Source organism: Brachionichthys hirsutus, unplaced genomic scaffold (genome assembly GCF_040956055.1).
Source record: "Brachionichthys hirsutus isolate HB-005 unplaced genomic scaffold, CSIRO-AGI_Bhir_v1 contig_1003, whole genome shotgun sequence".
NCBI lineage: Eukaryota > Metazoa > Chordata > Actinopteri > Lophiiformes > Brachionichthyidae > Brachionichthys > Brachionichthys hirsutus.
The window spans coordinates 226,943-242,234 of NW_027180333.1; the positions used below are offsets into that span (position 1 = coordinate 226,943).

The 15,292-nt window shown below is 44.3% G+C and overlaps 1 protein-coding gene across 1 annotated transcript in view; it reads left to right on the forward strand.

Annotated features, from left to right (window-relative positions):
• Positions 1-300: 300 nt before the first annotated feature.
• Positions 301-15,292, forward strand: part of LOC137913542 (nectin-1-like) — a 131,772-nt gene continuing 116,780 nt past the window's right edge. Inside the window, exon 1 of the mRNA XM_068757186.1 lies at positions 301-346. Coding sequence (XP_068613287.1) covers positions 301-346 — 46 coding nt within the window. The remainder of the gene's footprint in view (positions 347-15,292) is intronic.

Below are 15,292 nucleotides of genomic sequence, written 5' to 3' on the forward strand. Positions count from 1 at the left end.
CCCAACTCTCTCCCCTCGACGACGATCCAGCAGCCGCGTGGATCTCGCTGCGTGAACCCATCCACGCTCGACTTAGTGCAAACTCTCCGCCGCGGACGCGACGTTGATGCTTTTGCTCCAGACGCGCGCACCGCCGATCCTCGAGTTTACGCAAAGTCTCCAGCGACGCGGCGAGGGAGGAAGACGAGTTCCAGCCGAAGTGGGATTTGCAGAAGTTACATGCGTGGTCTCTGTCGCCTCTATTGATCCTTTCTCATTCCACTCTCGGGTCATCGGAGAAGATCGCTGAGAGCCGTGACGATGTGCGTGGGGCTGTGGATACTCCTGCTGACGCTGCACGTCCGAGGTAAGACGCACGCGTAAGCGCAGCGGGGAGCTCGGTGGGGACGAATGCGCCTTTTCGGATCGTCACGTCCGTGGGCCACATTGTGTGCGCGTGCGTGCGTGTGTGTGTGACTTTATTGATTCACGAGTGGGCGGATCGGGGCGATCGCCTGGTCTGTATTTTGAGACGAGGCGTGCAAATGAAAAAGAATCGGCCAGTGTTTCCGGTCAGAGTCGCGCTGAACGGCTGCGGAATAGTTATTATGTCCCGAACGCACCCGGGCAGCAGGTAGATGGCGACATGCGCGAACCGTGCGCGCCAGCAGTCTCCCAAGTTCCGGAGTGATGAGCAGGAACCTGCGGCCTGGACCCTCAGTTAGCTGCATGTCGTTTGGTCATTGGGATTATTAGAATCAATTAGAATTTTAGAGCCCATGAGGCTGATCTCTGTGTGAATGAAAGCCACCGGCCTCAGGAGACAGAGCAGGGCGACGTTAAAGGTTATATCTTTGTGGACGGATTAGAAGACTAGAATGACGGAGCATCACGGTTCTCGGTATAAGTCCTTCATATTGGGACGATAAAATAAGGCAACAACAAAACAGCTTGTGGTTATTGTAGTTTTTTTTTTTTTTTTTGCTGTGTGTGTGAGAGCCATAGTTTAGAGATGTTTCTAGAGGATCAGGTGAAATTTGAACGACATCTGTTACCAGAATATTCTGTTTACTGCCCCAGGAATGGAAAAGCGTCAAGCGGGGTCAAGAAATGTCACATCCTGATGCTCATTAATTCTCTCCGACACTCCGCAAGTCGGGATGTTTTACTCGTGCAGGGTTTTGGTGATCTTGCTCGAGTCGGTTAGAAATAAAATGTCTTCTTCAAACAGACATTCTGAGACTCCTGGGCTCCCCGGAGCACAAGAACAACCAAGACGCTGACCTGGTTTGCTGTCAGGATCCTAATGGCGTTATGTGTTTGAGACTGATTGAATACTTTGATCAAAAGCCCCGTCTGATTTACATTGAGATGATCCCTTTGCTTGTGCAGAAGATCAGGATTAACTGGTTCCCTTGTGATTCTCTGTGGAAATCTTTTGAAGCTGCTCAGTCAAGGGAGTGGCGAATGTCTCAAATGTTGCACTTCCAGCGTCCTCGAAATGTCTCATTTTATTTCAACTGTTCTTTTTTTTTTACATGCAAAAACAAGAATTTGGTCTTTGGCCCCGGTGTCAAAGGTCAGTGCCATAAATGCCCGCTGTCTTTGATGGTCTAATTGATATACAGCATGTTCCAAGCTCTTCCCTCGTTACCCCCCCAGCGCAAACAAGTGTGGGAATAGCCCTTACAAATCCAAGTAGCAGCAAACCCTGTTGCAGTTATCCATTAGGGAGAAGCCATCTGTGCGTGTCATTGTAATAACCATTTGCAGAAAACACAAGTGTGCCAAATTCCTAAACAGAAAATATACCGAGCTCCTCGCCAAATAGATTATAAAAAAGAAGAGCATGGAGAATAATGGATCTGTGAACAACAACAGCAGCAGCTCTGTTGTTGCTTTCTTATATTAGCACTCGGTCTCTCCAGTATTCCAGAATGATATGTAATTGAGTGTGAATTGAGTTAGCAGCCAGGTGGTTGTTTATGGTTTGGCTCCATCCTCAGGTCCCGGAGCCGTACGGGTCCTCATAGATATCACTCTCAGCAGCGGGATGAAGCCATTTTCCAGATAATTCCTCATCTATTGTCGGATTAAACAGTTGGGAAATTATGACGGTGAAATGGAAATTATGTAAATGGTAAATGGACTGCACTTATATAGCGCTTTACATGAGGCCTCACATTCACCCATTCACACACACATTCAGTGGGCGACTGCTGCCTTGCAAGGTGCTGCCAGACCCACTGGGAGCAATTCGGGGTTCAGTGTCGACATGCAGACAGTCAGAGCTGGGATTCGAACCACCGACTCTCTGACCACTGGACGACCCACTCTACCAACTGAGCCACGCCCACTGTGCATTGCCATCTTTTTTATCAACACATGCAAGCATTCTGCTAGAAACTCGCCCTGCATCCTTTGTAACCTTTGCGGTTTGATTCTTGCGTGAGAGTCTGAATGATGTCGACCATGGGGGGGTTTCCATGTCGTTTTGACGGACAGCTGCATTGTTTCTAGTCTTGGTGGGTCATTGTGCTGCAGACTCTAATTCCGGCGCACCAGCTTGTCGTCAAAGCCTGACGCACAACAGTCGCATGTTGTGATGCTGCATCGTGCGTTTGGTTTCACACACAACCTGAGCCCACTGATGCCCACCTTTGTGTGTGGAATGTCCCGAACGGTTAAGACATTTGCAACAATTGTGATAAATGGTGCTGAAATTATGCCTTTGAATGCAGAAACAGGCAGTAAAATGTTTCCTCAGATGACTCAAGGAACTATATCGACGCCCCCTTAGGAACATTTTAATTGGCGTTTTGACTTTGCTAATTCCGTCGCTCTTTTGAAGTGCACTACTAAATGCCAGACTGTGGCATTTTGCATTTCATTTGGGCGACAGTTGTGATGTAGTGCGATGGAGAGAGTCACTCTGGGGTTGTCAAGCCTTGATGGTTTGAATGCGAATGAAAATTGCCCCCCCATTCCTTTAAGGGGAGTCTTCCCTCGGTCCCTGCTGTGGTGATGGATGAGTGGGATCTCTGCGTCCTCGGGGAATAAGCGTGTGGGAGAGACGATGGAAGATGAAAAATCAAGTGTGCAATTGGAACTAATGGAGTCGCTTGACCAATCAAACTCGGTCCCTTTCAGCTTTGTGCGCATCGTGCTTTTACTGTCAGCTCCTTCTCCAAACAACGTGTTCAATGGCTTTTATTTGTGTGTGTCTGCAATGATTCTGGAAGTGGAGTCGCCCTTCATGTGTTTCAGAAACTGCACTCAAAGACCCGTCTTCTCTTTAGAGATATTTGAATTGAATTGAACATTCGAATGAATGTTGAATTAAGTTCGCCGCTTCGATTATTTGGAGTCTGGTGTTTTTATGCAAGATGTCAGCCATGATGAGGACGGAATGCATCTCTCTGTATTTCTGTCCGTCTGAGTATGAGTAACTTGCCTTTAAGTTTAGCGTGGAGCATACGCATTATAAACATGTCACCACACTAATAAAACACAACTATGAACACCTGATTGCAACTCTTTCCTCCTAAACATGATAATATGCCATCTTAATCCATCTCCTCTCACACACCAGATGTCTAATTGTAAAAACAAACAAAAAAGAAAATAAATAATATTACTCATCTGCAGTCAGAAACAGTTTTACACAAACTCAGGTCTATATGTAAACACTGCATATTAGGAGTTATGTCCTTGAACATGTGGGTCAGCGATCCCTGCACAGTGGGCTGTCAGGCTGTACTCAGCATGACTTTAGCATTTTAGTCATGCTATTATTATCATCCACTGCTCGGTGGTGACTTTTATTATCCTGGAATGGATGTTTAGCATAACCCTAGCAAGGTGAATATTTTTATGTAATGCTCTTGAATGATCTTTACCTTTTAAAAATGGTGTTTAAAAGGATTCTTCAATAAATTGCATTGTGGGTTTGTTTTAGATTCATCATGTATAGCCTTACTCACAGCTCTTCCCACTTGAGCTCAGTATCATACGCAGTGTTCTCTGCACGGCTGTTGTTTAGGCGAACCATGTATTTAGTATCCTGTCCTACAGTCATGAGAAACACACCTGTTGACATGGTGCCTTTTCATCTCTAATCACAAAATCAGTAGAAACCAAATGAAGGGAAAGCAAATCAATGAATGAGATCAAATCTCACATTGAGCCATTGCGATTTGTGCATTAATCTGTGGAGTTACTTCCTTTCTGCTCGGCCTGTCCTTGTCCAGGGATTAGACGGTTAAAGCCAGTGCTGTTGGCTTTGAGCCATTACACTCGTTCCATATTTTCCTGGCTATTTTTTTATTGTATTTTTTTTCCCAGATAACTGTTCTAGCATCTGGGGATGAGTTTAATGGAAGTGCTACAGAACAAGTAAACTATGTCACTTTGAAGGAATTCTGAGAGCCTGCATTCTTTTCACGGGACACCGCCTCAGTTTGCCAAGAGCTCGCAGAGTTTCATAGGCGATGTTTACCTTTAATCAGTCGTTTCAGTTGAGGACAATTCACACTTCTTCACAGAAACTGCATCAATGTCTGTGCTCTAAAAGTTGCAGATGGAATTGCTTTTTAATGCAGTCATCTGGTATTTTCTGCTTCGCTTGTTTTAGAAAGCGAAACCGCGTGGGAAAATCATTGTGCCTGGGTTTACAACCGGAGTGTTTACTCACGGCCTGATTCGGGATCGAGGGAGTGGATGATTCCTGGTCTTCCCCACTCGGATTGTATTTTGTATCTCTTTTTAAAATCAAGTCGATCTGATGAGCACAGCGCCGACCTCGCTGTGATTGCCTGGACAAGTCAACTTACAGCAGGCAGCTGGGTTGATGTGCCTCTGCTTAGTCGAATCGATGCCCTGATAACCAGTCTGAGATGCGTTGCTTTGCAGCAATTTCATAATTCCTTTCTTAAGACGTGATTTAAAGTGTTGGAAAAAAATGACTGTTGAGTAATATGAAGCTAATATGTTTTTAACATTTAATAATGTCTTCCAGAGTTTCTTCCATCCTAATTAGAGTCATAGAAAAATAGCTGCTTTCCAGACACCGGATGCGTGTGCATGGTCTCCATTTTCTGTCAGAAACCATCTGTACAAAGTTGAAAAAACAAATTTGTCAATCCCTGTTTCCGAGCCTTAGAAGTGGCCCGCTGCTAGTGCCATCCCCCTGATAAACAGCCTCTGGGATTAGGCTGAAATGGAATATTAGTTTGCTGAAATGAAAAATGTAACATTTCTCAAACGCAGCTTCGGTTTCAGTCTCTCTTTACGGAGCCGTTCAGCATCAAAGCGCCATTGAAATTTCCATCATTGTGACACGGGACCCACGGATTCACGAGGTTCAGTGCTGATCTCCTGCCAGAACGTCACATTTTCTCTTTCCCTTTTCTACTAACTTGGGCATAACCCCCCCCCACCACCACCACCCCCCATCTCTCTTCTCCTCTTCCCTTTTTCTCCAGTCTCCTCGCTCTGCCTTTGAAGACGACGCTTGCTGCTGCGAGTCGACTTGCAGATACAAAAGGGGGTTTGTTTCATGAAATGTTTCCCTTTTTAATGAGTGATGGTGTTCACTCATTTAATATTCTGCACTGATGTCTCTCCGGGAGCCAACCGTGTTTCAAAGCCACACCGTGGTTGTAAAAGAGAGTGGGTGATGGGGGTGTCGGGGGGCGCATCAGCAGCAGCGGTGTTATATGGGAGGAGCTGGAGCTGCTAGAAAACACAAACACAGGTTTATTTATTCTCCCTGACATGCAGCTAAGCCTCCAGTGTGCTGCGGCTTTGTGCAAAGCTCCTTAGTGCCCTCAGCCTGTGCAGACAGTCTAGCAAAATATGAGTGATAACGGGTCAGCTCTGTGTCTGTCAAATTTCTCTCAGCATGCGCCTTTCATCCATATTTGCATCATTCCCTGCTGCCATCAAATGTACGTATAATCAACTACGAAAACACTCAGAGAGCACAGACCTCCGCCGAGCAGCTCATCCCCCCTCCTAATCGGATTTACACCGTCCACATGGTGATGGTGCGGATCATCACCAAAAGGTTCCAGATTGTTCTTGGTATCTTTATACACCAACCATGAAAAGTAAAAGTGAATCGGAGTTGATTTGTAGCAGGTTTTTGAATCCGTAAATGGGGTTATCAACGTTAAAATAAAACATTTTTTACTGACTCCATTCTGGATCCGATATGGATGGAATTTGGTGTTGAGATAGAGATCCCCACCCTACATGATGGGGTCAGATTCCATAAACATCGGTCAATAATAAACCGAGATATTGGAGAACAAGTATTTGAAGCTCCATTGACTGCAACATTAATGGAAATGTCAAAGTGATACAGAATCCAGGATCTCTTCTGGATCATCACCAAAATGTAATCATCAGTTCCTGGTAACATTCCCAACAGCTCCTGAAAATCGGATTCAGATCCGTCCAGAACCTTATGAGTTATCTTGCCAACGGTTGGACGGACAGATTACTAAAGTGAACTTTTCTGATTATATTCGAGTGGTCACGGCACGGCCAACACGTAGTTACCCAGAGCTCACTGCTGCACTGATAGAGGTCAGCCCACATGAGTGGAATAAACTCACAGGTTTGCCAGTTTTTTAGTGCCCATTGTTCATCTTTCCTGTGAAGAAGATAAAGACAAGCACAGATATGACCTGCAGTTTGGCATCGATCCTTCCAGTTTGACTCGGGTCCATGCCAAAGCAGCTAATGTAGTCTGCTACTGACTCCAGGTTCATTTCTGGCTGAATTTCACTCAAATGCTGCAATTCCTTCAGAAAATCAGGTGTGCCAAATGACACCTGCCTGCTTGCTGCATAACCTCTTTTTTTTGTTTTCTTTAAATCGCTGATTTTGCAGTGCTTGCAGACTGTGTATATTCAGTCACTTTTACTTTTCATGGTTGGTGTATAAAGATACTAAGAAGAATTTAGAACCTTTTTGGTAACGATCCAGATCAGCATGTGGACGGTGTAAATCTAATGATGAGGGGAATGAGCTGCTTGGTGGAGGTCTGCGGTCTCAGAGTGCTTTTCTGGTTATTCCAGTGTCTCAGTGCCCGACATCACAGGTACACCTCATATAAAAGTAAATGAAAGAAAGGGAAGGGAGCGCGCTTTCAACCCCCCCCCCCCCTACTGACATTTACAAAGGGAGCTTAAAAGGGACTCACTCATAAATACAGGATGTGCACATTCTCCACACAATTAAGGTCTGCCTCACAAAACGTGCACACAGAGCCTCTGCAGCATTGTCCGTTATGCATTATGAGGAACGCCTGGATGGAAAGCAGGTCTCCTTCAAGAGGACCTGGCATTGAACCCATCTGTCCTTCCTTTGTGTCTTTGAGACACTCCAGTGTATATTTAAGATAGAGACACGGAAATATGAACAGAACGTTTCTTCACTTCAAGTTCAGTTTGAGTCCTTCTGCATTTGCACCTGAACAAATTTAATAAGCCAAACGATTTTGAAATGGTTGCATATTTATTTATTTTTAATAGCAGTAAAGATGTGGCCAAGGCTGGATGTCTTAAACTTGAAAGATGAAAAGATGAAACATTTTATTGAGAGCTATCAGAAGATTTATTATCGTGACAAACTTAAATCAATGAAAACATAAAATTGGGCAGCACTCAAACCATCAGGGCAATTAAATGCAATTATATTGATGGCAGTTTGACTCTCAGGCAGATCTTAATCATGAAAATACAGGATTATGTTAGGAACTATTAAATGCAAATAGGAACTACATTTTTGTCCTTAGTGGTTTGATAATTATTCAGGAGAAACACTATTTCATAAGTCAATTTTCCTCTGGATCTAGCTGCAGCTGTAACTAGATTCATATATATATGACACATAACTCAATCTGCACAGAAGTGGCTTTTCCACGAGACCAATAAATGTACCGGTTCTGGCTCATCATATCTGGAATATTACCGATGTAATCTCCTTGGCGGCAATAAAAACATCAAGAAGGATGAACGTCAGTGAAACATGAAGGACACATTCTACAGTTTTATGGACTTGGGTTCCTTTTTGTGCAGATATAATGTGTATTTTGTTAGTAAAACGGCCTAAATTGTGACATAGCCTGTCTATTTCTCAGAAACAGTCTTTATGAAACCACCGGCCCAAGAAATTGACACACTAATTGCATGGATTGCACAACATCTCACGTGACGATCCTCTACCTATCAGAGCTGAACATTTCTATAAGCGCTGTAGCTCGAGTCAGGAAATAAGATGGCTGTTTTCTCACACAGGGGAGCGATGCGATTAGAGAGCAATCCTGTAAATCCTGTTAGATCGTTGAAAAATATGACGTCCCTTCCCTGCAGATTTATTCACAGGTGTTTTGCAAATGATCACATATTTTATTATCTCTTGTAGAAAGAAGAAAGTTCTCCTACGTCCTCAGCTTTAAAGTCACACACAATCTCAATGTGACGGTGAAACTAGAGTATGGAGCCCGAAATACAGAGACCTAAACCAGAGGGGATATATTTAAAAGGTGGTTTACTAAACACACAAATAATAAAGACAAAATGCAGAAACTAAGAACACAGGACAGGCAGGCGTCGCAAAAAGCTGAACTGAGGAGCACTGCTAAGAAAACTGAAACACACTATAAGTAACCGAGGGGGTACCGGCTGGAGTTCCAGGTTCACAACAACAACAAAAAATACACAGCCTAAACAAAACTATCAAGAAGAAAAGAATAATTGAAACACGCTATGACAACGAGACTGGAGCAATACGGGAGGCCACAGCAGGGAGAGGAACAGGTCTGAATGCGTGCTGGAACAATCATCACCTGGCAGGGAACAGAGGGCGGAGTCAGGCCTTTAAGAGGAGCTGATGACTGGTGAGGGCTTTCGGGTGTGGCTCGTTGGGATCCTGCTGGTTCGTTATCAGCCGCAGCTGAAGGTCACGAGGAGAGGGAACGTGATCAGCGGCAACAGAAACACGAAATTCATCCAAAATGCAGGTTCATAACAGCCCGGCTAGTTTACAGAGATTTCGCTTTAAATTGACATCGACTTTTATTTTCTTGGTTACTTCTTATAGGATTTTCCTTAATTTGAATGATTCTGATTAATTTCTAATGTGGACTAATTGGAGAGCGTCTCTCCCTCCACCCGGATGTCTCTCCTCCTCGCTTCCTTTTTTCCTCTACCGTTTTGCCTATTTGGCTCATTTCCTTTCCTATGGGAGCTTCCACTCCACTGGCAGTGCACGTCTCACTTGACGATGGGCTTGCAAATGGAACTAACACATCAATTGTCTGTTGATCCACGAAAACTCTAAATGTCACATCAGGCCAGAGAAACAGAAGGTGTGGAGGCCAGAGATCTTCTCCTTCTCCCACCCACGTGCCCAACATAGGAGCTACAGCGTTTACATGATGATAAGTTATGCAGATGCAAATGGCCACAAGAACTCCCACTCACTGACATGCACCGTAGCACCGGGTCGCTCACATGTGTGAAAGTTAACAGTTTATTTTCTTGCCTGTATTGATGTGCAAGTGTTTATTTGCACCCCCCCCTCAACTTTAACCATATGCTCTGTTAAGTCGGAGCACAAACATCATGGACATGCTTCTGCACTGGTCCTCAGTCAGTATAATGAAAGCAAAAATGGAAAACAAAGATGAACAAATGTCAGAATGAGAAACACGATCATGGCTGTTTTATACCGCAGCAAAGACCCTTAAAATGCTTTCCCTCTTACGGCGCCCCCCCCCGTCTTCGGGGTTGCCAAGTCTCAGATTGTCCTGCAGAATGTGCTCCTGGATTTAGCCTTGCTTCCGAAGCGATGGAAAAAAAATGTAAAGGAAAATGAAAGGGTATATTTTAAAAGGGAAAAAGGCAAATGGGGATTTACATTAAGACCCTGTGGGGGGAGGGGCGTTTGCAGAGGGTCACGCTGTTCCCGAATGAGGCTGTGATCCAAGAGTGACTAGTTTGCCTTGAATAGTGTTCTTGGCTCAAGTTCTTCTCTTTCTTTTTTTTTTTTTTTGCATGTCGGGGCTTCTCACTGGAAGAAAAGACTTGTGCAAATAAAAGTCGACAACATTTTTTCCAGCCCATTAAGCCTTTTTTTGTTTTTCTGCGGGAAGCCAGTGCCCCCCCCCCCCCCCCCCCCGCCCCCTCCACTCCCACCCCCCACCGACAACCCTCAAACCAACTCAATATGAGTTGGTAAAGCCAGTCCTCAGACTATTGCCTTGCAAGTTAAAAACAGCAAATTAAATTAAAAGCTCTGCAATGTGCAACAGATCATATGTTCTGCTAAATTAGTTTCATTAATGCCTTTTAAAATAACTAATTAGTCATTCAGAAGCTCAATCAGATATTTTGCGACAAGTGTGTCCAAATCAAGATTCAATTGAAGTCCATTGTTTCAAGAGAACACTCAATGCCAGATGAACGTCGTTTGGGGATGAGACTGGTTGGGTTTGCTTTACATTATTGAGACATTTTGGGTGAATTTGAATGTTTTTTTAACACATTTCTGCCCGACCTGGGGCTTCTTCACGATAAGTAATCCAAATAACAAATAACAGGGACTGCCTCTGAATGCTCTCATGATTTAAAGGGTTAATCTTTTTAATTATATTGTGGGATTTAACCCAGTTCTAGTGCGTGGGGGGGGGGGGGGGGGGGGGGGTTCTCCGACTTTGACTACTGTTGCAAAAATTTGGTGTACGAGACTCAGGGGTAGTTAGTCGTGCGCCACACTTCCCCTGTCACCCTATTTCATTCTCACACTGCTGATGCTTTGTGGCTGGCATGGGGTGGGTATTTGTTTTTGCAGGGAGACCCAGGAAGGAGTGCAGCGAGGCGTGAATGCAGCCGTGCATGCATGTGAGTGCGTGAGTGCATGCGTGGGTACGCAGGCCCACAGCCAAGGCAGCTTCACTTTGCCTGCCCTGCTCCCCCCCTGATCCTGACCCACTTTCTTTTCCCCTCTCGTCGCTCCCTCTTTAATTGCTGCGCTGCACACTGAGGCCATCTGCTCGACTGAGGCCCGTCACCATGGAGACGCTGGGAGGCTTTACGGATTTGCTGCGGAGTGACCAACAGGGAGATAGAGGTCAGGGAATGGGGGGTAGGGTGTTAGACAGTCACAGGGGCACAGTATGAGATACTTGCCTGGTAAGAGAACACCTGTATGATCCGAAACGGATGCAGTCAGATCCTTTCCGAGCTTTTTGAGCACGTACGCTGAGTGTAGCTGCATTGGGCTCAACAGCATTAATATCTTTCATAATAAAAGGCTCTTTTTTTTAGGATCGGTGATGGATTGGATGAGCTCTGAGAGGTTCACTACGGGGCCCGGAATGTGCTCATCCTTCAGTTTATAATAATAATAATAATTTACAATAAAATCATCCAGTGTGCCACATCATACAGAAAAACAAAAAGGCCTAGGAGATTATTTGTCTGCGTTACATTTACTGTTGCCTCGGTCAGATATGTATATACCATTGTCTCTGCCTACTCTGGTCATTCTGAGCTGTGCTACTTAATCCTCATGAGTGTCTTTGTATATTTCCCTGCTGCTGCTTATTTCCTTTCCAATGACACGCCTCAGCGAGGAAGCGGCTTTGCTGTGTTTCCAATTAACACTCAGGCATATTTCAGAGTCATGGTATGCATGACTTGGTCGCCTCTTGCTCTTCAGGCTTTTGGCTACAGTTGCCTCCAGCCTGCCCCGGGTGTTGCTTAAGCTTTCAAACACAGCACATCTTTTCCACAGGATCGTTGGGCAAATAATTCGGCAATTTATTCCCGGAGAATGTTAGACCTCGGGCACGTAATCGCTGGCGAGGTTTCGGAAGAAGCTCTTTATATTATGTACTCATTTTTTAAAGGTCAATTTTGGTAGCTGTCATTTCTGAAGTGTCATTTATAGGTCAATGTCTCATTAGTAATCTGGTTGAGTTTAGATCAAATGGGAGTGGCTGTCTTGCCGATGTCCCTGAACTGCTACCATTTACACTTCCAAGTTCAGAGCAAATCAAATCTCTTACTCTGATGCAGAACGTGACATGTTCAACAGTTAATAATTTTGCCCCTTTAGCTCTAAATAGCAATTATTTTCATTGTGTTGGTCCCTTTTTTCCTCCAATGACTTCATCTAGAACATCGAACAGTGATGACCAACAATCTCAAGGCCAACGATAAACGAAGAAAATCGCAATTCAAGGTCAAACTTAATAAAATGACTCCTATAGCATCAGATCTACCTCGACCGACGCTGTTCCTGCACGACGCTGCAGCTTTAGTAGGTGATAATGTGATCAGTAGCGTTTGTATTTCTCTCGTCAACAAGGCTTGGCAGACAGACTAAACCATGAAGGCATGGCAGCACTTTTTTTTTTCTAGATTGAACAAGAGTCAAACCTCCCACGAAGGCTGTCAGAATCCGCTGACTTTGATGCCGTCAGCATCTGCATAGCAGCATCAGACAGCTTATTCTGCTCCTCCATTACCCGCCAGTGACAAAGGAACATGGGGGCCGTGACAGCCGAAAAGGTAGTTCTGTCAATTTAGACTCCAGCGAGCGCTTGATCTGAGCTGCCCAGATTTACAGTTGGAGCTGAAGTTAACAAGACAATGTACCCCAATGCCTGTAATTGGACAGGCACCCCCTTTTTTCAGCAGTGTGAAAAGAGATGGAGAGTAACCGTCTGGCAAGCCCACGCTCCAGTCAAGGTCGCGATGTTGAGTGCTGGATGGGTTGCGCGACCTTGCCCTTCAGCCTATCGGCAGCTGATGCAGCTGCTGCTTGCTGTGCAGAGGTCGGGCGAGAAATGCTGGGCTCTGTGGGCCGCGCAAGAGATTATGCGCTCACAGAGATTAATCAAATGGAATGACGTGATGCTGTGAAAGTCAGGTTTCATCCCGCTTTGCCTGCCAACATGTGCCCCTAAAGCTGTGTGGGCGTTGATTTGCGTTTTTTTCTTCTTCTCCTGTCACTGCCAAAATGTCGCTACATTTATAGCTTGAGATGAGTGGCTGCTGTGATGAGAATGAAACTGCTTCCTTGTAGGATAGTGGGGCGCCGCGTGTGGATCTTGTTAGCTGAAGTTAGCATCGTCCTTGGGCCAATCTTCCGATTGCAGTTTGAATGGGAGCCGCACTTCAGGACTCTAATTACCCCTCCTTTTGCAATGCAGTGGGGCTTGTTCTGATTTGTGTATAACAATGTACACTCTACATATTTAAACTTTATCACAACTATCAACCAGCTCCAGACTTTCTTTGGAAGCTCTGGCAAAGTCTGTTTTTTGCTCATAGGCCTTTCTATATTCCGGGAACAAAGGCTGCATGTTCTCTCCTCGACAGAGCACACTCCGCCCCACTGTTCGGTGGGATATTTATTTATTTACCCTCCCGATGCCATTTCGGTCTGCAGAATCCCCGGGGAAGAAAATGCATTAAGCCACTCACTGTATTTACTTGTGTGAGACGGATGCTGAGTGTGAGGACTGGCTAGACGATGGAGGATGAGAAATTGATCATCAGTGAATGAGTGTCGGGGGAATCTTGATATCCACAACTGCTTTTCCTTCTTTGAGCTTGAAGAATCCACTGGGCAGAAACTCAGCGCCATCTGAGAATTAAAGCGCTTACCACTTAGATTAAGACATTTCTGTGTTTTTCCAGACATACTTTATTTGACTGGACGGGGTAATTGACTTTGGCTTGTTTTTACCCTCTATTCTGACACGCCCAAAACCTGGCATGCACACATCCTGATGCTTAGCCCGGGTTAAATGATAAATAATGATGACATTCCCCAAGGTGCGCTTACTCGTGAAGTATATAGATGTGCGATAAATGAAGACTACAGATGTAAATTCCATCAAGAAGATGTAGTCATGGATTTTCAAAATAAAATAAAATAAAAACAAAAAAATCCCACTGAAAAATAGAAAACTAAGCAATATAGAGTCCAACACATATGCCAGTGCTGTGTATTAGAGCTGCACATACATGATCTTATAAGTCCAGCACTGACAATGTGTTCATGCATTGGCTTCATCACAGGATATGCAATGTCAAGACAGTCAAATTAACCCAAGCATGTCATGCTACAAGTTATTGCTGCTTGATACAAATAGAAAATGTATCGTGTTGTTTGTGTTTTGGCTCCAAATCACTCCAAAAAATTTCTAGAATGATTCACTCTCTTTATACACATTTATTCAAGTCATCTGATGTAAAAAAAGAAAGAAGAAAAATGTACTGCAAAAACATCGCAATGCTACATTTTTCAGATATCCTGCAGTTCGGGTGTGACTGCATAGATTCATGTTAATAATGATTCTCTGGAGCGTCAACTCAAACTCAACCGAGCATCATCCCGAGACATGAAGTCAGGCAGTCGTTGAACTTCTGCCAAGGGGAAACGCAGGGAATAAAATATGAGTTTTCAAAAACAGGTGGAGCTCTGTATTTTTTTGGGCAGGGAGTCATCGACTTACAACGACAATTGGTTCTGAGGGTTTTGTTGTAAGTGGACAAGATCACAACAAAGAATCCCAGTAAGAGCTGCCTTCTGTGAAGACGACGACGGTGGCGTGTCGGAATTGACACGGAACAGACAACTGAAGGCAAGTGGCATTAATTTTGATGAAATGGTGGGTTAGCAGTTTTTACTCGATATCAAAGAAGGATAACACATTCTGTCATTTGTATACGCAGGTAGTTAGTGCAGGCCTATTGTGGACAGTCTTTCTATTGAGTAGGTAGGGGAACAGTTTTCAAGGTAATCCCTCGAGCAAAGGTCTGGTTCATTTAACGTTTACACACAAAGCGTCTCCAAAATGAAGCACCGCACAGCATTCAGCAAATCCAGTCTGAATAATGAATGATATCTTTTTAAAATTCCCTGTGAGATAAACAAAAGCCAGGAATGAAAGGATTATCGGCGTGCCTTTGAGGCTTACCTTCCCACACACCTTGAACAGAGTTCTCATCTGACACGTCTCTTTTTCTATCATTGAAAAGGCATGTAGAAATTCAAGAGGAAAAACTACAATTAAATGATGTGTTCTATTTTGAGTTGGACATCTCAAGGGCAGACTGAAGCATCTTTCTGACATGACTAAGTAGACTCATTTGTCGAGCTCGTCTACATGCAGGCGGTGCTGAATTTCATGTTGTGGGTGATTATATAAGACTTACGATGAGAAATAATATGAGGATTACAGTCTTTACCGCTAAATTATAAAGCTAGTTTGTTCAGATCCACA